Below are 24773 nucleotides of genomic sequence, written 5' to 3'. Positions count from 1 at the left end.
GTTCTTTGTTTTTTTCGGATACGCTTTGGATTTGGGTTTACACTACGTCCCGCTACATGCGATTCTACAAAATACTAATTTCTTTTGTCATTTGCATTCTGTGCCGTGTTTGCCTGACAAGAACAATACGATACGTGCGGGCAAAGCAGAGTGGGGATGGCCGTGTAAAGTGCGCAAAGGTAATCGTAAGATTTTACATACTTCGCGCGTTTCGCGGAGAACAATGCTAAGAGGAGAACATCGAGTCGTCGTTACACGGCCACCACCTTGCCTCGCGATACCTTCCACGCACGAGTGACTTGGGCTTCTTGTTAAAATGTAGCTGTTATCGTTCAGTTGCGACTTCTTTTGCTCTCTTGATGTTCTTTTTGTCTCTCGTTAATTTTCTTCGCCTTGACCAGAGTCGCGACTTTTGATATCACTTACGCACTCGTTTGCAGTCGCATTCCGCAGCTTCTTCACCAAAAAGAACATCAACTACTACGAAATACCCATTGTACAATGATCATCCCCTCCACGACCGGCGACGTGCTTGCGCCCTCGGCCAGTGCCGCCTCCGGCGCCGATGCCCACCCCGGCTCCAGCACCATCAACACCGCCATCACCTCTACCTCCACCACCAACAATGGCAACATGAACGCCCTCACCATGTTCCTCTTCTGGTTCTTCCTGTGCAGCACCGGCGTCCTCGTTGTCGGCTCCGTTGTCGTCCTGCGCCGTCTGCGGCTGCGCGAACAGGCCCGCCGTGCCCAAGAAGCCAAGACGGCCGCGGCCACGTCCACCTCAACTGCGGCGCACGTCAAGGAGATGGACGAGGAGAGCAGTGTGGGCGGCTCGGCTTTCACGCCGGCGCCAGTCCTGGTAGGTCTTTCATTTCGTTTTTGTTTCGTTTGTTTCGTTTGTTTCGTTTTTGTCTACCATGTTGAGCGCCGCTAACAGACAGCCCAAGTTGACTGGCACCACCCGTGTGGCGTCGGCCTGAACAGTCTCTTTGGAACCCTCCGAGACTCGCATTAGTATTGAATGTCACCTGTCGGCTGGACCGGCGGCTCGAATGAACTTAACGGGATGGTGTAATAGGTCAAAGATATGGGCTAGGTGTCGAAGGAGGCCATGAAATTAGGATGATTACAGAGAAACTGGCGGTGGAACATGTCAAGAGGCTTTCGGGGCTATGATGTCGCTGGACGAGGATGGTCGTGGTGTCCGACTTTTCACATTCGTGGTATCTAGTGGAAATGCTATTTTTTTTCTTTGAGAAACAAACTATTGTTTTATTTTAATTGTTTCGAAACAGTTGTTTTTTTGAAAAAATTTTTGACGAAAAGACGTTCAATAAAACAGTACAAACGCTAGATTCTATTTAGAACTAATAGTCAGAGAATCTAGGTCGTCTGTAGTAGAGTAGGAAATGCAGATAATACATATGACAGTAACATAATGGTGGTAGAAAATAATAAAACAAGAAAGCTGACCGATATACACCAAAAACACTATATAATCGAGGTAACCACAAGACGCGCCTTAGCCCAGAAACAATACCACACTCCTCAAATGGTCTTGGGCCAGAAACAACAAAAAGATACATCAGCCAATATGAAAGACTTAAAAGCCGTATACACCGTATCTCGTACAAAAATTGCACCTGTGCCTCTATGCGCCGGCTGCGTCCTTCGCCTCCGCCGGCGCAGTTGCAGCCGCAGACTCGGCAACACCAGCAACAACCGGCTCATCAGGCTCTGCTGTCCGTTCCTCCGTCGATGGCGCTGCCGGTGTGTCGTCGACAGCAGGAGCGGCTGCTGCTGGAGGCGAGACAGGCGTGGGTTCCTTTGGAGGTGCATCGGTCTCTGCCGCCGGCAGTGGTGGAGATGGGGTTGGCTCGACAGGAGCGCTCTCAGCATGTGTCGAGGTAGGCTCGGGCATGGCTGTGGGCGGCTCCTCAACAGGCGCTGGGGCCGCATCAGGCTCTTCAGCAGCGGGCGCCGGAGGGGGGCCGAAGGCGCAGCAGCAATGGTCGGTTCAGGTTCCAGTGCAGGTGCCGGCGCCGACTCGGGCGTCTTCGTCTCTGGGCTTGGCTCGCGCGCGGCTGCCGGAGCATCGGGCGTAGGCTGCTTCGCAGGTTCTGTTGGCGCAGGTTCTGGTGCAGGTTCTGGTGCAGGTGGTGCCGACGCCGCCTCGGGCTCCGGATCAGCAGCAACCGGTGCAGCTGTCTCCTTGACGGTGGGTGTTGGCTGACGTCCTGGCTCCGGCTCCGCAATTGCAGCAGTAGGCCCAGGCCCAGTGGTGGGCTCAACAGCAGAGTCTACAGCCATTGGCACCGGTGCCGGCTCCGGCACGGCGGGTTCTGCGAAAGCAGGCGCTGTTTCATGTGTGGGTTCAGGTGCGCTCTGTAGCGGCGGCTCGTCGGCCGTCGCCTCATCCTCGGGCACCTCTGCAGGCGTCTCCTGCAGTTCTGGCTCGGCCGCAGCAGGCTGTTCTGCCGTCTGGTCCAACATCGGCTCGTCTGGCCGCTCCTCGACCTGCTCTGGTTTGCTCTCCGGCTCGGCTGACGGCACCTGTGCTGACTCCTGTTGCGACGGCAGTTCGCCAACCATGTCCTGCTTTGGCTCTTGCTCCGAGCCGGGCTTTGCTTCTAACTGCGGTTGCTCAGGCACGTCGGTCATCACCTCGTCCTGGGGCTCCTCCTTTGGCTCAGGGGCAAGTGACGATTCGAAATCGTCCTTGGGAACAACACTCTCGCTGGCAACTCCTTCGGGTTCCGTGCTCGTTGCAGGCAGGTAGTCGTCACCGACCGGCGGAAGAGGCAGCTGCTGCTCCAGCGACGGAGTTCCTTCTGTTGCGGTCACACCGTCCACTGGCGCCACAGCCGCCGCACCTTCGACACCGTCAGCCAGAGGTGCAGCGGGGTCGCCTGGATTGCCAGCGGCTGCCGCTGCCGCGGCCGAAGCAGCAGCAGCGGCAGCGGCAGCACGGCCGCGATGTAGACCCGGGGGCAAGACGCCCTTCTTACGACCCCGGCCTACCTTCGGCTTGCGACGTGGCGGAGGCGCCCGCTTGCGGTTCGGTGTCCCCTGCAGGTCGCCCTGCTGCTGTTGCTGCTGCAACGTCGGCGGCAGGTCGCGCGTTGTGGCGGGCAGGAGGGTCGTGGACAGGATTTCGCCGTCGACCACGTGCTGCTGGCCATCGGCGAGCGTGACAGACTGCTCGTAGGCGTTGCCCGCGGCATCGAGGCGGCGCACCCTGGCCACGGTAACCATGGGCATGGCGAAGCTGGCGCTGGCCGGCATGCCGTTGCTGTCAGTCAACTGCTTGGGCGGCAGAACAATGGTGTTCTTGCGGCGCTTGGCAAGATGAGAGGGCATCGGCGAGTCGATGTCGCGGGCCATTTGCTTCCACACCTTGACAGCGTAGCCACTTTCCTTGTCCTTGGTGTTGTTGCTGCTGGCATTGTTCTTCTTCTTGTCGCTAGCACCGGCAGCGCCGTTTGCATGTGCACTGCTGCCCGTCGCGCCACCTGCCGCAGCACCGTTGCTTCCCTGGCCATGTGCACCGTGACCGTGGCCGGCGGTACCTGTACCAGCCGTTTTGCCAGCCACGCCTGACGCCCCATTGGAGGCATTGTTTGCACCAGCCGCCGTAGCAGCCGCACCGTCGGCTTCCGGTTCCTCCTCCTCGACGGGCGCGCGCCGTTTATACAAGATGCCGGAGCGCGCAGCGCGCAGCAGGTCCTGGGTATGGGGTGGCAGCAGGTGCCAGTCCTTGGGCATGCCGTGAGGCAGGTCTATGGCCCACCGGTTGTTGCTTTTAGATTCGCTCGTGTGGGTGGTCACGGGCGGTTCGATGTTGATCCATTCGTGCCGCCACTGGCGGACGGGGAGGCCCTCGAAGTCATCGTGCTCCGGGTAGGCATTGCGTACACCACGTCGCGTCTGCGTACTTATTCTATACTGGAGAGGGGGGAAAGGTAGTATTAGTAGGAGCGCAGGATTGCGTGCCAGTTACGGTCGCGCCGCGCGACTTGCAAAGGGAGACATACAGATGGAGCCATGGCGAAGAGAGGCGTTGAGGCCGTCCTGTCAGCGCCCGTGTTCGGTCGCCGTTGTAAGCTTGTTGGCTGCGTCGCCTCAGCCGTCCAATGGTCAAGTAGATGATTGCTTCGCGTGATAGAAATGTTCTTCCGTGATGATCGCTTCGACCGTTTGTGTAATCGATGGCCTCAGACGTGGTAGGATAGCCTGGGGCGATGCGCGGATGGAGCAAACGCGACGATGGCGATGGACGCTCAATGCTGTCAATTGGCGAAATTGGTGATCGATTTGACTGGGATGCATCCCAAAATTTGACAATAGACCAAAAAAGTAGGATCGCGTGCGCCAAACAAGGGAGCGCGACGCTTTTATCGCAAATGAAAGTTGGTCTGGGGGCCGTTTCGGGGTGGTCGGCGCCGGAAGATGGGCTGGTTGTCGCGGAGGGTCGTCGCGCGTCCCGAACAGTTCAATCAAAAATCGCTAGCAAAGGGGTTGGTTGGTGACAGGATCGCGACTAGGGCGAAAACTGAACAGAGAATCCAGCCTAGCGAGACTAGGCGGGTTGCTGTGTAGGAAGATTATGTAAGAAAACATTATTATCACGTGATAAATTATGGGTCTAAAAGGAACTCGACTTAGAGTAGACATCAATCTCACGTTGAAGAGATGACAGGAGTAACCTTGGATCGAATAAACATTGTGAATATTTTTTGCTTAAAATAATTATTTAAAATTCAGAATCGTATGAAACAATGCCAAATCAGCAACCAGTCAGGCTCCCCCTCGTCGACCCACTGACTCAGTCCACGGCTACAGCTGGCTCACATTGTTCAATCCCCATACGAGTCTCTGGGCCACGAGCCACTGGGCCACGAGCCACAGATAATCCAAAACGCTGTCGTTCCACACGGCCATCAGGTAGACAAGCGGCCCTATTATGATACGCGGATCAAAGAGCGTTGGGATACAGGCACAGAAATGGTACGGCCCGGGTACGAGGGGCGGCATGGTGGAGCAGGAGCCTGTGTCGTGTCGGTACCGCAGCACAGACGTCTGGAAGTACTGGGCCGGTGCGTCGGCCGTGTTGTTGGCATCCAGCCAGAGGTTGCGCTCGCTGATTGCGCTGAAGAGGAGAAATATGCTAAAGACAACAAAGTTGAAGATGGTGAGCTCGGCGAGGGCATCTCTGGGGAAGAGAATGTACGCGTGGCGAATACGTTGGCGATAGGCCAAGGCGAGTGCCGTGCGAGCGTCGTGCAGTTGCAACGAGGCAATGGACCTGTGCGATGCCGGCGAAGCCACGAGAGGTAGATCAACGCCAGTGGCATCGTCTGGTATGTCTGTCTGGCTGCGAGTCCTGTTTGACAGCGGTGGTAGACTCAGGCGCTGTCTTCGGTTCCACAGCCGCAAGGCGATGTTTGTCAAAGTCAGGTAGGCTGGCACCATGAAAGCAGACCAGATCCACCGGCCAACCGTTTCGACATTGGTCTTTTGCTTCGCAATCATGAGAAGGATGGTCAACAGGATGTCGAGTATCGATGCGAAAAAACCCGTGCCGAGCGGTTTGCGGGCCCGCTGGATGATGTAGGCGGCGGTGCCGCTACTGAACAGCGACAGTGCCGGAGATGGAGGCGGTGGTCGTTGGTTGAACTGTCGAACTAGAGGCGTAGGGGGTGGTGCTGTTGCGTGAAGCATGCGCTGGACCTCATTGACAAGCCGTTGCCTGTCCCAATTGGCCATGGGAGTTGATGGAGTCGCTGGAACTATTGGGAGTGTTGGGGTTAGAGGCGGGTATGGTGTCAAGGGTGGTATCGGAATTGGTGATACCGGTGGACGGGTGAAATGGCGAGAAGATCGGCGTGATGCTCTCTTCATGAAGTCGGACGTGGAAGGCAGTTCCGGGAGTAGATCTGTCTCGGTTGAGTGTTGCGCCGGATTATCTTCTGTAGCGGAGGGGCGTTCTTCGTGCTCGCCCTTCGCCTTGCTGTTTTCTTGTTCATCGTCTTGTTTGCTGTTCTCTGTTTTGTGCTCGACTTCCTCTTTCGTCTCCATCTCCGTTCCGCCCTCTTCCGCGCCTTCGGGTTTCATGACGCCTTCTCTACTTTCTGCGACCTCGCCTTTTACCACCTCATTTTTATCTTTCTCCTCTTTCGTAACCTCTTCATCTTTGTGTGGAAACTCTCGATCAATCAGCTCCCGCAGTAGAGTGCGCAACTTGTCCATGTCCCTGGCCTTGTCCTCCGTCTCCGCATCCATCTTGTCTCGTTCATGTACCGCTTCCTTGGCTAGCTGTAGCGCAGCGTCCCGCTCATCCTCGAGATCGGCCAGCTGTTTCTTGACGGCAGCCGTGGCGACTTCATGAGCTTCCTCTTGAAGCGTTTTAAGCAGCGAGTCACGTTCTGCCTTTGAGACGGCCGCCTTGGCCCTGGCTTCGGCCCTGGCTCTGCGGCGAGCGTCTCTGGCCTCCTGTCGTTCGTTCGTCTCTTCTTCTGCCTCTTCTTTGGGCTGCTCTTGAATATCGTATGTTTTGTGGCGATGCGGGTTAAGCGGGTCGGACGAGTGATCACTGTCTTCGTCGGCACCAAATTTGGGATGAAGCGAAGGAGAGCGGATGTTGAGGTAGTCCAGGAGATTCTTGTCGTGCAGCTCGGCGGCCGACTCCAGTTCGGAGCTGGACGCATCTTCGTCGTCGTTGAAAACGGCATCGTAGCTGCGCTTGACAGCACGCGTAGCCCGCGTGATGCGTTCATCGCGTTGGGCGCTGTTGTGGAAAGCCCGCACGACGGGGTCGTATTCGTCATCATTGTCCGAGTCAAATGCCCAGTGCCTGGCAATACCGGCCTCCATGATGGAGAAGAGAGTGTCGTCGTCATCGTCATCATCGTCGTCGTAACCCTCGTCCCCGCCATCCTCGCCGTCTACGTCAACGTTCTCAGATGGATGGGAGTTTTCGCGGACGTCTCGGCCAGTGTCTTGAGGTGGTATAGTAAAGAAACGCATGGGTGTCGAAAATATTGCCAGTGCGCCGCGCCAAGGTTCCTTTACTGGAGCTGGCTTATTAGGCTCGTTAGGCTGGCCTGCCTGGATGGCCGCCCTTCTGTTGCGCCACAGTTCCTTCCGGTGCTGCTCCATGGACCAGAACAGCATGTTCACGAGCCTGCCGAGATCGCCGAGCACTTGCATTGGGCCCTGGATGTCTTGGGACAGTGCATCGTGAACGTCCTGGTTCTTTTGCATCTCGACCCGGAGAGCCTCGTTAACGATAAGAAGAATGTGATGGAGTGTGACGCCGCTCTCGTCGGCGAGACGCATAGGCCGTGGTGGCCGGTCTGGTGGAGAGACAGGCCGCCGTTCCGTGGCAATGGCAGCAGCAGCGGCATTGTTGACGGTTATGTCTAGCGGCGGCGGTCGCTTCGTCTCCTTGGCCTTGTCGTGCTTGCTGTCTTTTGGCGCTGCTTCTTCGGTTGCGGGCTCGGGCTCAACTGGAGGAAGAGCCGGCACAGACGGTTTTTGTATGACGACAGGCTTGACATTGCGCTCAATGTAAGGCATATTTGCGTTCAGCTTCCTGGCAAAACGGATCGGTCTGCCTTTGCCTTCCGGGCGCCTCGGTGGTTGCAACGCCCGTGCTTGCCTTTCCAAGCGGGCTTCCAAAATTTCCTTTTCCTTTGCCAGCTCGGCAATTCTCTGCTTTGCAGCGCGTCGCCGCGCCCTCCTTTCGGCCAGCTCGGCTTCTGTCAGCGGTGGAGGCTGCTCCCAAAAAGGCCGCCGCACCTCCTTCTGTTTCGGTTTCTCAGGCTCGTCCATATTTGCGGATGTTTGTTTCGAGAAATAAATTAATCAAAGTCAAGTATCGTAACCTTGGGTAAGCTTGACGTGGTGTTGTATCGCTATGAAGCTTCGTCGGATGCTGTTTTTCGAGTTGACAATGTTAGGAAGAACAGCCCGTGAGCTCACTTGCTCGTCGACCGCAAAAAGAAAATGTCCTTGCATTTTCTCCTTTCATGTTATTTCTCTCGCTTTCTCTTTTCACGCACTTCTTCCATTTTTCCTGCATTGTGCCTGGCTTGCGAAGTCTTTGGCCCCAACAGAAGGGTATCTTGACCGGACGCGGCCATGTCGCGTTTTGCGACAACAAAGAAAATGCGGAAATGACAAAGAAGTGTGTCGAAGAGTTGAAAGCGTGGTGAGTGTCTATTGTATTGATAGTTTGTTTGGAGAAAGAAAAGGCCGTGCATATGAAAGGAGAACGGAAGTCAAAAAGGGGAAGCCAGGGAGGGAAGTCGGCTGGTGCGTTCCTGCCGTTCTAGTCGGACTGGCGAACCTCCCATGCCATGTTCTATTTTTGCTGGATGCTTCCGAATTCGGCAATTTTGCCGTGCAGGCGAACGAGGGAAGGTGCCGGCGACGGCCTTCAGAGGTTGTTTGTACGGACAACTACTGCTCGGGAAGAGCGATGCACACCGTCTAGCCCTGCCAGGCGAATGGTCTGGCCCAGCGAGGCGCAAGGCGGCGGAGCGCAGATCACTCCCTTCCTCGCACTACCTGATCCCCCTGCTTTAGATTGCGAAGTTGTTCCCGGCCATTTCTCAAAGTAAGACGACACTTCGTGTTCGTCGTTTGGTACACCGGTCTCTCGCGCAGACGAACTCGTCCCGGCGGTAGATGCGGTGTTATGACTTAAAGTCCGGCCAACCTGATTCAATTAGACAACTGCGGAGTAGAAATGGTATTGTTTTCGTCGACCCGAGCACAGTTCGCATCATCCATCGACCGACTTTATCCCAGAACAATCCAATTTTGCTCAACATGAAACTCATCATCGCTGGCGCCACGGGCTACACCGCGACCGAGCTCATTCGCCAGAGCTTGCGGCGGCCCGAAGTCACGTCCGTCGTCGCTCTCGCGCGCAAGGCCACACCTGTGCCTAGCGACATCGCCCCCGGCAGCTCCGACGCCGCCAAGTTCACCAGTGTCGTCGTCAAGGACTATGAAGGCCCCTACGACGCCGACGACCGTGTCAAGACAGCCCTTGCCGGCGCTGACGCCTGCATCTGGACCGTGGCCATTACGCCGTCCAAGTCGTCGGCCTATCCATTCGACGAGGTGCGCCGCGTCTGCCAGACGAGCACGCTCGCCGGCCTGCGGGCGATCTACGCCGCGCGGGGTGGCAGCACCAAGACCTCGCCGTTCCGTTTCATGTACATGAGCGGCATTGCCGCCGAGCGCGACCAGACCAAGACGCCGAGTTTCAAGCCCGAGTACACTCTGATGCGAGTGAGTTTTTTCTCGTCCTGCCTGCGGTCGCTTCGCCCGATTTTGCCCTTTCTTCATCGCCGACATGCTGACACGGTTCCCAGGGCGAAACCGAAAACCAGGTACTCGCCTACGCGGCCGAACACAAGCCCGACGTCGAGGCCATTATCGTCAAGCCCGGTCTAATCACCAGCGGCCGCGTCGTCCAAGACTGGATTATGGCACCGCTTCTTGGCTTTGTTGCCGGTGTACCCAGCATCCCGTTGACCGTTCTTGCGTCGGTCATGCTCGATGCAGCAATCAACGGCGCCAAGACTGACACACTTATGCACCAGGACATGAGCAAAATTGGCAAGGAGCTTGTCGAGAGCGGCAAGTCTTCGTCGTGAGATGGGTGGGAGGGGACTGAGACGAAGAATGTAGCATCGTACTGAAATTACAAGTGACTATATCATTACCATCCATAATGTGACATTAACGACAGGGCGAGAATATGTATCTGTCGGACTTGCAACCAACACCGGAACGCGTCGATCGTTCCGACACAAAAGCTTGGCGGAGCGTGTAAGTGGTGATCGGGGGAAATAGGAAGCTCACCGTGGCTCAGCGCACGTAGACGCTAAAATTGCAAGGGATTCAGCAGGCGGCAGCGGAGTCCTTCTGTATCGAATAACCACGGAACACGGCAATGCCCAATGCGCTGTGCTGCGCCGACAACAAAGCTTGACTCAGACATCATGTGAACAGACTTGCAATTTCCTGCATTCCATATTTCTCCTTTTCTTGCTCTGGACTAAGATGTCCTGAAGGAGGCTAACTTCAGCGACTGACAAGCCAAAATAAGACAGTAAAGTACGACCTAAGGACACACAAAACCCAAAGTCGGCTGCAAACACCCCGATCTGACATGGAAGAGCCAGAAAGCCTTGTCAACTGCATTTTGCTCTCTGCGCCTGTGTTGAACAAGGGATTGATTCGCCCAAATTCTATTTTCAAATAAGTTGGGACAATATCTCAGAACCTTACAGGGCACAACAACGGATGCTCCATGGACGTCGTGCCTGCCTCATTGGTCTACAGACTGACTGCAAACGGCACCATACTCGGACTGCAGCCCTAACTCGCTGTAGAAGGCAGGCCCAACCCGGCCCGCACACAACGTGCCTCAATATTCTGCGCCTGCCAGCACTGGCACGCCTCTCTTATTCGCGCCTGCCCCTCCCCGTCCGTTTTTGTCATGGCGACTGCCCTTGTCCGCCGCCCTTTGTCTTCCGCCTTTTCATCTGGCGCTGCCTCCTCGAACACAAAGAACAAGCTGAACCGCAACGGCGTCGCCTCACCCAATTGCACCGCTTCCTTCATCCACACTACCTCGGCCATGTCTTCAGCAGCGCCATCCCAGCCGGCACCGGCACCTGACCGCGACAGCCAGACCGTCACCCTGCCGGACGGCCGCACATTGGGCTTTGCCGAGTATGGCGCGCCCGAGGGTGCCCCCGTCCTTTACTTTCATGGCTTTCCCTCCAACCGCCTCGAGGGTCAGGCCATGGACAAATCTGCCAAGCGCCACAAGGTCCGCCTCTTGTGTCTCGACCGCCCCGGCTACGGCCTGTCTACGCTGCAGCCCGGTCGCCGCATGCTCGACTGGCCCGACGATGTCATGGCCTTTGCTTCGACCCAGAACCTGAGCAAGTTCGGCGTCCTGGGCGGCTCCGGGGGCGGTCCCTATGTGCTGGCGTGTGCGTCCAAGCTGCCGGCCGGTGTGCTCACACACGTCGGCGTCATGTGCGGCGGCGGCGCCTTTGACAGGGCGTCCCGGGCGGCGGGAGTGATCCCTCGCCGGTCGCGCGTGACGGTCTGGTTTGCGACATATTGGCCGTGGGCGCTGCGCGTGATGGTGGCCGGGCTGGCGGGCACGATCCAGTGGGTGGTGCGAACGCGGATGGTCTCGCGGTGGATCGACAACTGGTTTGCGGCCATGGACAAGAAGCAGGCGGAGCACAAGACGGAAGAGAAACAGAGAAAAGAGGCGGCGAAAGCCAAGGCGATCGCTCTGGCCGACACGCAAAGCGAAGGCTCTATTGCCGGGTCCGACTTTGAAGAAGTCGCCGCCGTAGCCGCGTCGGTCGAGTCGCTGTCGACCGTCGCCACGACAAAACCGGGGTCGACCAAGGCTGCCGATGACGATGTGCATGGTGTGCATGAGGCTGACCCCGAAGACGAGGAGGACGGTGAGCCCAAGCGCAGCATTCCCGAACGGCGCGAGGCCATGTTCCGCGCCCTCTTTCACACGTTTGCGCAGGGTGCCGAGCCGACTGTGCAGGACGCCCAGGTGCTGTGCAGCGACTTGGGTTTCCGGTTCGAGGACATCACATATGACCCCGTCATGTTCTGGCACGGCGACCAGGACACCAACACGCCCCTGCCCTGGATCCAGCAGATTACCGACCGCATGCCGCACGCCGTCCTGAAAGTTTACCCGGGCGAGTCGCACTACTCACTGGTCGGGCACATTGATGAGATCGTCGCATACTTTTCACCCAAGGCCAGCGAGGCGGGGGAGAAAACGGCTCCCGAGGATGCGGAAGGCAAATAGGCGAAGCTCAACAACAACTCGTGACCGACCAAGCCGACGTCCCGACCAAACAATTGAACAGCAAACGAGACACAACATACTTCGCCACTCCTTACACCTTGTTACAACTCCACTCTGGGGCCCTACCTCCCAACAACGTCTTCTCACTACATTTATACATACAGCTTTATTTGTTCCTTTCAGAGATATCCCCACCACTGTATATTATATTTCGTTGCATAGCCATTCGCATCTTGTAGCGCTGTTGGCTTTCTTCTTTTGAATATAGATTTGTGTTTAGTAGAACACAAATAAAAATGCATCAGCTTTTCTTCATTACTGGACATTAAACATGCTTAGAAAATCTTGCCTATCCTTCCGTTGTGCTCCTTCTCCTAACCGTCCAACCGCCCACGTCATGTAAACCACGTCTGCCCACTCGGGTGTGACGGCTCTGCCGACTCCCGGTGCTCAATCATCGGTTTCGTGATATTAAACAGTTCAATCATCTCCTTCCACATGGCCATGTCGATGGCCAGAATCAGCTGGTGCCGCTGCGTGTCTTCGGGCGCACTTCCGCCGTTCTCCCCGGCCTCGTCATCATGTACCGAGTTCCGGCTCTTCTTGCCCCGCCGCCTCCCGCCGCCGAGCTCACGCTCGTCCCGCCCTCCACCACCTTCCTCGTTCATCGCCTGCACGCGCTCACCACCGCCGTCCTCAGCCTCCGTCGGGAAGATGGACGGCAGACCCGTGTGGTCGTAGGCTAGACCTGCACGCCCGTCGCGCACCAAGAACGAGATGTAAAACAGATTCTCGACCGTCTGCGAGAAGGACAGCGGGTTCACCGCGAAACGGATCAGGTCGACGCCGCCGTTGCTGTGGATGCCGACCTGCTCGAGCAGCTGTTGCATCGCCGCCGCCATTGCGGAGCCGGGCTCGTCCCCGTCCTCGTTGTCGTCCTCGTCGAGACCGGCCGCCTGGATCCGCCGCACCAGTTCTGCGCCACGCGCCACCGCGCGCCGCAGCTGCTGCAAAATGTCCGTTGCCAACGTCGTCAGGATGTTGTCGCTCTTTTTCGTCGCCGCCAGCTCGTCTGCCTGCAGCACCTGCGGCCGCACCTCGCGCAGCTCCGCCAGCCGCAGCGCCGCTGTCCGCTTGCGCTGCACGCGTGCCTTGTCGTCGCCGTCCGCCGGCGCCATGCGCGGCAAGAACCGTGCCAGCGCGGGACGCCGCGTGCGCGGCAGGCAAGCATACCGGCCAAAGTGTTCCCAGTCCAGCGGCTCCCATGCTGCCCGCCTGTTCCTCTGCACGGCACCACCCGCTTCGTCCTCAGCAGCGTCGTCGTCGTCGTCGTCGACGTCGTCCCCGCTGCTGCCACTGTCGTCGCTCATGTCGTACAGCTCGTCCACCACCGCCTCCGCGCCCGTGGCGGCCGCTGTGCGCGCAGCGGCCGCGCGAGCCGCCGACCGTGCGGCGGTGCGAGCTGCCTGGGCCCGGGCCCGCGCGTCCCGAATCGCCCGCCGTGCACCGTCGTCCGCGTGTGCCAGCGCCTCCCCACGCCGCCGCTTGCGCTGCGACCGGGACAGCTCCCGCGCGTGCATGTTCTTGATGCCCCGCCCCAGCCGCATGTAGTCTTGGCATCGCGTGGCAAAGTCCTCGAGGTCGATGCCGGTGTGGTCCTGGCGTTCGGCCAGAAAATTGGTCGTGCGCTTGAACGCCAGCTCCGACACGCGCAGCACGAGCGTCGCGTCGATGGTGGCCTCGGTGGTTTGCCGCGTCTGCCTGAGCAGGTGGCTCGATTCGTTGAGCAAGTCGTGGACGGCGTGCGAGTCCTGGTCGTAAAAGGCGGCCTGGTCGGTCGTCGTCTGCTTGATCAGGCCCCGCATCTCGCGCTGCAGCATCCGCCGGTGTGCCGCCGCCTCGTGTGCATCCACATCATCGTCGTAGCCGACCTCATCCCACTGGACATCCTCGGCTTGCGACAGAGAGAGATCGACCGGTGCAGACCGAGGCTCTGACCGTTCTGCCCGTTCGGCACGACTACTTCTGCTGGCGCTACCGACACCATTGCTTCCGCTCGCCGAGCTCTGTCCGTCCTTGCCCCGATGGACCATGTTTCGAGAATTGGGCGTCGCTATTGCCGTACTTGACTGACGGCGCGAAGACATGCCGAGATGTGTACTCGGAAAGTCTGTTATTGGGTGTCGTGTTGATTCGCTTTTTAAGTCTCCGTCATTTGCTAAAGCTAGAGCCCAGAAGCTGGCCCGTCGTTCATAGCTGGCTCGCCGCTGCCGGGTCTTCCTTTTCGTTGTCGCTTTTGTCGTTACTTATTAGTCAACTAACGACGCGTACCTAAAAGGACCCTACAAATACAGCGCGACGTGCGTGCCGCGTGTGGTAAATTGGTGGGGAAGTCGGCAGTCTGCAAGATTACGTAACACTTCATCGATAAGCGCAAAGCTGCTCTGTTGCACGTCGTATTAAGCACCAGGCCCCACTAGCAGTACTTGTAGTGCCGCACCGTGCCTTACAGCTGCTAGCTGCCTATCTTCACTGTCGAAGCTCAGAGCCTCGCCGACTCCCATCAATCGCACAACGAAGAAGAGATCGAGAGGAGGAGCACAACAACCCCAGCCAGCGGCCACCACCCGCTCAAGACAACACGCAATACTTCCCCGCCTGATGGAGCCCTTCTCGTTTGCCAGCTCCGAGGCGCTGGACCTGCCCGTCAGCATCCGCATCGTCAGCCTCGAAGGCGACGAGACGCCCTTTCTCGACTCAACGATCATCACCCATCCCGAGATCCGGCACGTCGGCTCGAATACCAGCTTCAGCTCCGATCTCTATGCAACCGCCCAGGTTTGGGCCGGCTCCAAGCCCTTGACCGTCCCCATCCAGACCGCCTACCGACCCTTCAAGTCTGAGCGCAAATGGAACGAGTGGCTGCGTCTGCCCATCCGCTACTCGGGACTGCCGGCCAATGCGACCGTGGCCGTGACGGTGTGGGACATCTCGCCCGCCGGTTCGGGCTCGGGGACCGCCGCGAGTCCCGGTCACGCCGTGCCCTTTGGCGGCACGACCATTCCACTTTTCGACAAGGACAACCAGCTGCACAAGGGTAGATACAAGTGCCTGGTGCATCGCCTGGCCGAAGCAGATGGATACGACAACTCGACGACACCGGCGTTTCCGGACAAGTTGTCGGTGCGCCGCCGACGACGGACAAGAAAAGTACGAAAGCGGGACAGCGGCGGCGGCAGCGATGACGGCACCGTCCACGACAACGACGAAGACGACGACGATGCTGATAGAATCGACAGCGAGGATGATGGTGTCGATGGGACCGGCGACGACGCATCGCCATTACGAGATCCAGACGAGGTTGAGATCGAGCGGATGGACCGGCTGTTCAAGAAGCACGAGATGGGCGAGATTCCCCGGGTTGAATGGCTGGACCAGCTGGTCTTCCGTGGCTTCGAGAAGCGCGTTATGCGCAGCGCTGCCTCGTCGCTAAAGGTGAAGCAGGCTTACACGGGAGCAGCGGCAAGAGGAGCATCAGGCGACGATCCAAGTAGTCAAGCCAACGGCAGGACCGCCAACCGCCGGCCCGGCCCATCACGATTCCTGCTCAACGTCGAGTTCCCCCGCTTCGATTTTCCCGTCGTCTTCGTCGATCACGAGTACCCGCCACCACCCATCTCTTCCCTCCAAAACCTGTCGGCGTCGCAATCTGGCATCGTCCTCAAGCCACCACCGGAAGTTCACCTCGGGCCCGGAATCGACGGTGCTGTCGGTGACTCTGCTCTGGGTGGCCGCTTGGTCCGCGTCTACGACCCAGAAGTCGGCGCCCGCGACAACCCGGCTGAGAGCAAGCACCGCCGGCTCGTGCGCAGCCAGCACCGCCACGGCACGCTCGACAAGGACCTGAAGCCCAACGCCAAGGTGCGCGACGAGCTCAACGTCATCACATCGTACCCGCCAACACAGGCCCTGTCGTCTGAGGAAAAAGACCTGGTGTGGAAGTTCCGGTACCACCTGACGCGCGAGAAGAAGGCCGTCACCAAGTTTGTCAAGTCGGTCAACTGGCAGGACGCAGCCGAGGCGAAGCAGGCCGTGCAAGTATTGGGCCGCTGGACCAACATTGACGTCGACGACGCCCTGGAGCTGCTGGGCCCGACGTTTGACCACCGCGCGGTGCGTGCCTACGCCGTCGAGCGCCTGCGCAAGTCGGGTGACAGCGAGCTGCTGTTGTATCTGCTGCAGCTGGTGCAGGCCCTCAAATTTGAGCACATTTCCACCACTGAGGCCGAAGCTGATGCGGCCGCGGCCGCTGCTGGGCGTGACAATGGCGACAATACAGTGATTGCTACCGGACATACCCGGCGAGAAGCCGAGTTTGCGGCCGCTGCTGCCACGATAATACACGACTCGTCCCTGGCCCGCTTCCTCATCACACGGGCGGCCGGCAATCTCATGCTGGGCAACTACTTTTACTGGTACCTCATGGTCGAGTGCGACGACCACAGTGTGGAACAGTCGGCCGAGTACCGCGCCGTCTACCGCAAGGTGGCCTACGACTTCATGGCCGAGCTGGAGCTGCGGCCCGGTGGCTCCGAGACACGAAAAACGCTGCGGCGGCAGGCCGAGTGGGTCGCTGTCATGGCCAAGATTGCCGGCGAGGTCAAAGAGGCACACGAATCCATTGCACGGCGTGTCGAGCGCGTGCGCCACTATGTGCAGGATCTCAAGAACGAGCTCGTCACGATCGACCCGCCGTTGCCTCTTCCCCTTGACCCGGCCATCGAAGTCACGAGCGTGAGCGCCGACGACGTGGCCGTCTTCAAGTCGTCGCTGCACCCGATCAAGGTCTCCTTCCGGGATACGCAGGGCCGCAAGTACCCGATTCTGTTCAAGATGGGCGACGACCTACGGCAGGACCAGCTGGTGATCCAGATCATCACGCTGATGGACCAGCTGCTCCAAAAGGAGAACCTCGACCTCAAGCTGACGCCCTACAAGATCCTGGCCACGAGCAACCGCATGGGCCTGACCCAGTTCGTGCCCTCCGTCAGCTTCCAGAGCCTGGCGGCGCGCTACAAGGGCGCGCCCAATGCGGCCCTGGCCTACTTGCGGCAGAACAACCCGGACGCCCATGCGCCGCTGGGCCTGCGCCGCGAGACGCTCGACACGTTTGTCAAGTCGTGCGCCGGCTACTGTGTGGTGACGTACATTCTGGGCGTGGGCGACCGGCACCTGGACAACTTGCTGCTGGCGCCCGACGGGCACTTTTTCCATGCCGATTTCGGCTTCATCCTCGGCCGCGATCCCAAACCGTTTGCCCCGGCCATGAAGCTCAGCAAGGAAATGGTCGAGGCCATGGGCGGCAGCGGATCGGAGCACTACCGGCAGTTCAAGCAGTACTGCTTCTTGGCGTACACGGCGCTGCGCAAGTCGAGCAACCTGATTCTGAACCTGTTCAGCCTGATGGTGGACGCCAACATCCCCGACATCCTGTGGGAGCCGGACAAGACGGTGCTCAAGGTGCAGGAGCGGTTCCACTTGGAGCTCAACGAGGAGGACGCGATCCGGCACTTTGAACGGGTCATTGACGACAACCTCAATGCCATTGTGCCTGTGGTCATTGACCGGCTGCACGAGTTTGTGCAAGCGTTCCGGGCGTAGAGGAGCTCTTGTTTTGGGAATCAAAGAAGCGTTGCTGGGCACTGTATATACAGTAGACTATAAGCGCAATGACGATGCTATGACAACACACGAGGCTATTTATTCCTGGCTAAGAAGCTTAAAGTGAAATCAGAAACCGTATCAACTATACGGGGCTTTTTCGAGGGAACATCTGAAGTCGAAAAAGTAAGTACAGACAAGTAAGTAGTCAAGTCAAAATAGCTATTGAACGGAAATTTGGAACAAATTATACCATAGATGTCCGTCCTCGCTTCTCTTTTAATTTTCATTATCATTGCGTCTCTATGCTGCGCCCTCCTCTTCCGCCGGGACGGCCGTGTGTACATTACATAAATACATCGTGATATGCATAACAAAGTTGAGAATCAAAAACGCTCAATGCCGTGAATAGATTTTTTTCAGACGACCAAATAACGGCAAACAAGGTATAAACAGGTATAAACAGTCCAAGCACAATGCATGCTTTAAATGTAAGTTTGCCAAAAGCACAACAATGTAAATGCAAAAACGCGATAATTTAATCCGTGTAGTCCTCTTTATAAGACCACAAGGCTAAAGATGACGGTGGACACGGCCACACCAACGGCCACGTACGTGTTGGCACCGCGCTGTAGCGACCAGCCGGCGGCCGAGGACGCTGACGCCACGAGAATATCATCGACAATGTGGACCACACCATTGGTCAGGACGATGTTGGATGTGGTGATGAGCACGCCGTTGACATAGTAGTTGTTGTTACCGTCGACGGTAATGGACAGCTTCTTGCCATTCTTGGTTGTCAGCACCTGCCCGTCACTGAGATTCGGCAGATAACCGACAGTGTCATTGTCAAGTGCGACCACAACATGGTCCTCAACAATATTCTGGATGTCCGAAGCCGATAGTGATGCCGATAGCTGCGCCGACTGCACAGCGGCGTTGTTTGGCACAAAGACAGTGATGGACGAGGTGTTGTCAAGAGTATCCGTGAGGCCGGCCGTGTCAACGAGGTTGGCAAACTGGGAGTAGCCCAGGATATCGTCTGTCTGCGACAGCGTGGCCGGAATGGTGAAGAACCCGTCAAGCACCTGGATGACACCACCGGCATAGTAGATGTCGGGGTTGTAGAGCGAGACGGATTCGCCAAGGCCCGAGTAGAGGATGACAGTGGCGTTGGTTGAAGTCGTGTTGGTGCTGACCGAACTGTTGTCGCGGGCGTGGAGGGAGTTTTGGGCGTTGAGCCGGCGGTAATCGGACACTACCACCTGGGTCGAGCCATGGAGATCAGCGGCCGCGTCGTTGGTCGAGATTGTGGCACCAGGGATCGCGCGCAGACGTGCGAGATTCGTCTCTTCCTTTCCGGCCGCCAGCTGGGCTCTTTGCACGTCAGCGGGCGAGAGCGTGCGACGGTGCAGGTTGACTGCTGGGGTTTGTGAAGTGGGCATAGTGCCGTTGAAGTATTTGTCGCCAACAGCAAAGATGGTCTGTACAGACGCAGAGCTGTACAGTGCCCAGAGATCAGGGTCGGACTTGAGAAAATCCAAGAAGTTGCCACAGCCTGCAAATATCAGCGCATCATCCAAGGAGGCAGCTGTAGATAGTGTCGCCGCACCACCGCCACCCGACCCGGAGCCGGAGCCGGAGCCGGAGCCAGAACCTGAGCCGGAACCTGAACCTGAGCCGGAACCTGAACCTGAGCCGGAACCTGAACCTGAGCCGGACCCGGAACCTGATCCGGACCCGGAGCTTGCGCCAGAACCAGAACCAGAGCTAGAACCGCTTCCAGACCCACTCTCGGTGCTGCCACCTGAGCTGTCTCCTGAGCCACCACCGGAGTTGCTACCACCGGTGCCACCATTGTTTCCCGGGGCAGAACCTGTTGGCGAGTTGGAGACAGCATTCGGTACAGCCGGGCTAGTAGCAGTTTTAGCCGTAGGTGCTGCAGCAGCCGCAGCACTCGACGCTTGTGAGGTAGCCTGGAATGCGGGCGAGGTCTTCGACGCAGCAGGGGCAGGGCTGGGAGAAGTGTTAGGTGAGGAGTTAGGTGAGGAGTTAGGTGAGGAGTTAGGTGAGATGTTTGGCGACGTGGTAGGCGAGGTATTAGGTGAGATATTAGGCGAGGTATTAGGCGTAGTACTGGGAGTCGCATTGGGAGTCGTCCTGGGTGTTGTGTTCGGTGAGGTGCTAGGGCTCGTCGTAGGGTTAGGAGATGTTGGGTTGGGAGAAGTCGTAGGGTTCGGTGATGATGTGGGATTTGGTGTGGTAGGGTTAGGAGAAGTTGTCGTTTTTGGGGATGTTGTTGGCTTAGGAGAAGAAGTCGCCTGGGGAGTCGAACTGTTCTCAGGAGTTGGCGTAGTGTTGGGAGGAGACACCGTCCTAGGTGTTGATGTAGTCTCGGGTGTTGTAGATCTCTGGGGCGTTGACGTAGTCTTGGGAGTTGATGTTGTCTTCGGCAACGAGGTATTCGGAGGCGCCGTAGTTGATTTGGACGAGGTCGAGGACGAAGGGCTTTTTTGCGGACTTGATGTCAATGTAAAACTGCTCGAGGAAGGCTCGACTGATGACGACAATGTTGTCGAAGTCGGAAGCGTGGTGGATGTCGTCGCAATCAGAGTGATGCACTCCGAAGTGACCACTGGGTCAAACGAGATAAACGTAGAAGTCAATACAGTCGTCGAGTTGGTCTCGCAAGCATGTCCTGTGCTATGCGAAGTCCAGGCCGGTGTAGATGGAGTCGGAGGACCAGCTGATAATGAGAGCGGAGCTGTCGTGCCACTGCTACTCATGCTGTCCACCGAACTGCTCAAAGGCACGGGGCTGCTTGGCTGCGATGCTGTCGTAAGGGTACGCTCAGTTTCTGTGGTATATCCAAGACCGGACACCGTACCTGTTGTTTGCCAATTGAACAGCGGCAGGCGCGGCATACCCCAGCGCCGGCGCTTCGCAGCGACTTCAGCTTCAGCCGTCGCCGTGAGCCCGCTGATACCTAGCTCGATGTCCAGCACGGTGACGGTGATGCCCGTTCCCGGAGACGTTGTCGTTTTCGCTGGTGACGTTGGGCAGGCTGTGGAAACGAGAATTGTCTCGGTCCAGACGGTGGTGACGGTGACAGCAGTGAAGATTGTGAAGGTTGAGCATAGTACGTTGAAGCCGGGGTTCAGGTTGTTGGACCCCAACTGCACACCGTCCAGCACACCGATCCCTGCCGACAGATGCGTGTTTCCTCCACCGACGCTGACGGTGGCTTCAGCTGGGTCGGCGGCAGGTGTCGGCGCTGGAGTGTATAGGTTGATATGGGTGGGTGCAGTTGCAGGTGTCGGTGCTGGTGCATAGGTACCCGCGTCGTTGTTCCCGGCTGTGGTTTCAACGCCGACCACATTGCTTGCGACGTCCGTGGCGACGTCGTCGGCCAAGCCACCGATTAGTTCGCGAGGATGAAGAAAGGGAAAGGTCGGCCAGGCAGAGGTAGCCGGCAGCGAGGCAACAAGGGCAGCCAAAGTTGCTATACGCCGGATTGGCGGCCGTGATAGCCACATTCTCTGGTGTGTGTGTGTAGGATGGGGAGGAAGAGGAGGGAGGGGGGAAGTAAGGACGACACTGAGAGAGAAAGAAGTCTCACGACGAGGCAGCGAAATGCATAGTCTGTCTAGGCCTCTCAAGGTGTAAACAATGGGGAAAGGAGGTAAAGAGTAGAACAGAGTCCTCTCTTACTGTGAGTGTGGTGTTGTTTGTTGATATCGACAGGGATGGGCCGAAAGAACTCAATAGGAGGAAAAGTAAATAAAGGCACACGACAAATTGGACAAAGAAAGAAAGAAACGGAAGAGAAACTTCTCGGATTTTTCTGAACGACGAGGATAACGGAACTTTCCTGCCCTCCTTGCAGTTACCTTTTTGGGAGAGATGTTTTTTGTCGGTCGATCCTGCTGCAGGTACCTGAGTAACGAAATGGAGGAAGGCGCAAAGGTCGGTTGGACGATGGCCGATAAACGATACTGTGCTAATATTGATCCTGGTTCGGCAGCACCAAATACTATGACTGACTTGTAAGAACGGAAGGAGCAATAGAGTAGCCTCTGGATCCTTCTGTTCTAACGCTGCATTTTACTTATGAAATGATTTGCAGTGTTGTCAAGGTGATATGTGAAGCAATTCAAAAAAAGCTTGACTTGTGAACTGGCGATGGGCAACCTGTGGGGATTCGTAATTGTACGAGAGGCAAGCGAGAGAAAGGCGGCTGGTGGAAACGGCCACAAGAATGGTACTACCAGGAGTGCAGGCAAAAAGGGAAGAGATGGGAAGTTATCAAAAGGGTGGCAGAATGGGCCAAAAGAAGAACAGAAAGAAAAGAAGCACATGGAAAACAGACAGCTAGCGGCAGCTCCAGTGTGGCCAAGGAGGGGCCGTGGCCGGGATGTCCAAAAGAGACACAATATTTACGACTAGTAATAGCACCAGTTTCTTCTCTGCTACCAAACAAACGACAGCGTGATGGACGACCAAGAAGACCAAAAAGAACGGAGACCCGGAGCACTGTTCTCATTTCGTCTACATTATTGGCAAAATATAGGATTGCTACGTCGCTGAAGACGGCGTGTTCTCTTGGGAGACGAAGTGCAGATTCGATTGTCCCCGACCTCGGACGATCATGGAGGTGAGCAGAGGTAATAGAGAAAGCGAGCAAATGTACAGCCTACGGTGCACCATCCCTGGAGTTTCTTTTCTTTTCCTTCCATTTTTTGTGCATACCAAGACACTACCGTACGAGCGTGTCTTTCTTGAGAGACAAGGTTCTGGATCGGACCGGATCACAAATACAAAGAAAAAGTTTTCTTTACATCTGACTGGGGACCTTTCATTGCTTGCTGGCCGTGGGTAGAGAATGCGACTTGCGCAGCTTGACAGGCTATGTGTTCCACCCATGACTGCATATCTGGCAGATCATATTGTGTACGGAGTACTTCTGTATTCAAGGTAACATTGAGTTCTCAGCTCGGGTATGTTTAGTAGTTCGCAAGGTTACAACCCATTACGACATTGCTTTGGTGGATTGAGCGAAGAAAACAATCCGCGAACGGCAAGCGGAGAGAATACTAAAAGAGAGAGAGAGATAATAAGAGAAGAAAGCGAGCAGAATAGAGAGAAGCATTAAGACAACCGGGTAGAACGTGGTGCGACCTGTGTCAAAAAACGAAAACCTTCGGCAAATGAACGACACTCTCTACAGAGAAGAACCGGTGGCGGAGAAGATGGCCCGCCTGACGTGCATGTCGACTCTCCTGCAAAAGGCAATGGTGCCGTTGCCCACTTGCGAGATTCTAGCTGAGCGGGTTGGACAGAGCTGATCTGTGAGTTGTCATTTTTTTATCGTTGGCAGCCTTGGTGACCACTCTGGAGATTTCCCTGTTTCTCTTTGTGGTCCCGTCACAATGTCTGAATTTCTTCAGAGCTGGGGCCAATCCGGACGGGGAGGCTGGACACTGTCTCTCCTCTCTGTTTTCTAGCTTCCGAACCTGCTCATATTCAGTGTCAATCACAAGGGCTCGCCTTCTCGCTTCTGTTCTTTTCGCTTCTTTGTCACGTTTTAGTTTCGTCGTGCCTCTTGTCTTTTCGCCGTCTCTCTATAATGTCTTGCGCTGGAGCACACTTACATCGCAACGGAGAGTTTGCTCCTCCTCCTCACTTGGCCCTTTTCCTAATCGAGACACTTGTTTCTGTCCCGTCTCGTTTCCTAGCTCGACACAAACATCGTCCCCGACGCCAATGAGGTCCATGCGGGCGCTTGTTCTTCTGACAGTTCAAGTCGATAATGCACGGCATGGCACATGGTATCTTAGAGGTGGTGCGCCCCAAACGTGCGAAGGCGTCAGAGCCCCAAGTTCGCCAAGATACTCACCAGGCAGCTCACCTACCAGCACGGTAGTCCCGCCCAGGTCGTCGGGTTCTTCCTACTGGCTTGCCGTCCCGTCTTATTACTTCAAAACTGGATGGCGACCGACCACAAGTGCGCTGTACGATGTTTTATCTGGGGGCTGGAAGGGTCCCACCAATGCGACTCTACCGCTCTGTTTGGAAGGACATCAGCTTGCATGCGGCGCCAAACCGATGGACAAAATATTGGGGAGCTAAACTCTTCCGGGACATTCTAGACAGAATCTATTTTGTGATTCTGGATGTCGTAGGCACATCCTCCTCTCAAGCCACGTACAGAAAAATAATTCGGATACGACACCATGACGACGACGGCGAGGTGGGCAGACACGCAGAGTCCACGATTGGACACGGAAGCAGCAAAAGCCATGCCGGGTGTTCCAGGTGACGGAATCAACGAGAACATAACGAGTGAGCTGCACTGCAAGGGATACGTGACGACCTGCAGGATGGGGGGGTTGGGGTGGTGGGGAAGAAGAAAAGTAAGACGCAAAAAACCAAGAACAAAAAATCAGGAAAGCCACAAAACAGAGCCGCAAAGGCAGCTTAGGACGAAAGATGGACATGATCTTCGGCGAAAGAGGTGTCTGAACGACACAGCACATTGTAAGGGCATGGGGACCCCTGTAATATGACATGCGTTGAAGCATGCAAGTTTTCCATCGTGAAAAGAAAAAGATCGGCAGCCAGTTTCCGACAAAACAAAGGCTCGTGGCAGCGGCAACAAGAGATGGAGTGGCACGACACGAGCACGAGCACGCACATGGAAGAAAAGGAATATTGGCACCCAGAACAGGAAAAGAGACGGGAGTGGCCTAGACCGGCCTTGTCGAGTCTAGACACGTAGTAATTACGTCGCATATACAACATACATTCGTATATGTATTGACTAGTTGGCGACGACGACATGCATGCCTCTCCTAGGAACATTGGAATAGAATAGGGAGCACGACAAAGAGCGCAATCGACTAGGTAGCGTCAAGTAGGCGGTCTGAGTTGTCGGCCGTGTCTCAGCGTTGGTTCGCCCAAATGAGTGCAAGTCGCCGCCCCTAACGGCCACTAGTGAGAGGGTCCTGCCGGTAGTAAACAAATGAAATGGAAAATCCATGAGAAGGGGGAGCTGGGAGGAGACTGCGAGACTGCGAGATTGCGAGATTGCGAGAGGGTGCAAAGCAGAGACAGGCAAGCGAGTTGGGGAGAGTGCAGCTTACAACCTCGAACATGAGAGATGGAAAAGACGAAAGATGGGAGAAGGGGAAGGGGAACATGTGACCAAGACAATGTTTCTTCATAATGCGGGC

The 24773-nt window shown here is 56.7% G+C and overlaps 9 protein-coding genes across 9 annotated transcripts; 4 read left to right on the top strand and 5 right to left on the bottom strand.

Annotated features, from left to right (window-relative positions):
* Positions 1-501: 501 nt before the first annotated feature.
* SPBR_05372 (uncharacterized protein) lies at positions 502-1017 on the top strand (the record flags this gene model as incomplete). The annotated part of the gene is made up of 2 exons (XM_040763649.1): positions 502-861; positions 940-1017. 2 exons carry the CDS (start codon positions 502-504, stop codon positions 1015-1017), a joined length of 438 nt encoding a protein of 145 aa, XP_040615683.1.
* Positions 1018-1653: 636 nt separating this feature from the next.
* Positions 1654-4048, bottom strand: SPBR_04711 (uncharacterized protein; the record flags this gene model as incomplete). Its single annotated transcript, XM_040762988.1, has 3 exons — positions 1654-1891; positions 1945-3929; positions 4037-4048. The coding sequence occupies 3 exons, from the start codon at positions 4046-4048 to the stop codon at positions 1654-1656; spliced, it is 2235 nt and encodes a 744-aa protein (XP_040615682.1).
* Positions 4049-4838: 790 nt separating this feature from the next.
* On the bottom strand, positions 4839-7835 carry SPBR_04638 (uncharacterized protein; the record flags this gene model as incomplete). Its single annotated transcript, XM_040762915.1, has 1 exon — positions 4839-7835. The coding sequence occupies one exon, from the start codon at positions 7833-7835 to the stop codon at positions 4839-4841; it is 2997 nt and encodes a 998-aa protein (XP_040615681.1).
* A 1002-nt stretch (positions 7836-8837) lies between these two features.
* SPBR_05245 (uncharacterized protein) lies at positions 8838-9673 on the top strand (the record flags this gene model as incomplete). Its single annotated transcript, XM_040763522.1, has 2 exons — positions 8838-9305; positions 9389-9673. 2 exons carry the CDS (start codon positions 8838-8840, stop codon positions 9671-9673), a joined length of 753 nt encoding a protein of 250 aa, XP_040615680.1.
* Positions 9674-10662: 989 nt separating this feature from the next.
* On the top strand, positions 10663-11880 carry SPBR_05056 (alpha/beta hydrolase; the record flags this gene model as incomplete). The annotated part of the gene is made up of 1 exon (XM_040763333.1): positions 10663-11880. One exon carries the CDS (start codon positions 10663-10665, stop codon positions 11878-11880), a length of 1218 nt encoding a protein of 405 aa, XP_040615679.1.
* Positions 11881-12275: 395 nt separating this feature from the next.
* On the bottom strand, positions 12276-13973 carry SPBR_04893 (nuclear protein qri2; the record flags this gene model as incomplete). The annotated part of the gene is made up of 1 exon (XM_040763170.1): positions 12276-13973. The coding sequence occupies one exon, from the start codon at positions 13971-13973 to the stop codon at positions 12276-12278; it is 1698 nt and encodes a 565-aa protein (XP_040615678.1).
* Positions 13974-14541: 568 nt separating this feature from the next.
* SPBR_04637 (phosphatidylinositol 3-kinase) lies at positions 14542-17541 on the top strand (the record flags this gene model as incomplete). The annotated part of the gene is made up of 1 exon (XM_040762914.1): positions 14542-17541. One exon carries the CDS (start codon positions 14542-14544, stop codon positions 17539-17541), a length of 3000 nt encoding a protein of 999 aa, XP_040615677.1.
* A 557-nt stretch (positions 17542-18098) lies between these two features.
* On the bottom strand, positions 18099-19690 carry SPBR_04932 (uncharacterized protein; the record flags this gene model as incomplete). Its single annotated transcript, XM_040763209.1, has 2 exons — positions 18099-19517; positions 19679-19690. 2 exons carry the CDS (start codon positions 19688-19690, stop codon positions 18099-18101), a joined length of 1431 nt encoding a protein of 476 aa, XP_040615676.1.
* A 227-nt stretch (positions 19691-19917) lies between these two features.
* SPBR_08936 (uncharacterized protein) lies at positions 19918-21077 on the bottom strand (the record flags this gene model as incomplete). The annotated part of the gene is made up of 2 exons (XM_040767062.1): positions 19918-20098; positions 20164-21077. 2 exons carry the CDS (start codon positions 21075-21077, stop codon positions 19918-19920), a joined length of 1095 nt encoding a protein of 364 aa, XP_040615675.1.
* Between the last annotated feature and the right edge of the window lie 3696 nt (positions 21078-24773).

Source organism: Sporothrix brasiliensis, assembly GCF_000820605.1.
Source record: "Sporothrix brasiliensis 5110 chromosome Unknown Cont21, whole genome shotgun sequence".
NCBI lineage: Eukaryota > Fungi > Ascomycota > Sordariomycetes > Ophiostomatales > Ophiostomataceae > Sporothrix > Sporothrix brasiliensis.
The sequence above is the reverse complement of the archived record's forward strand: the minus strand, read 5'-3'. Positions and strand labels throughout refer to the sequence as shown.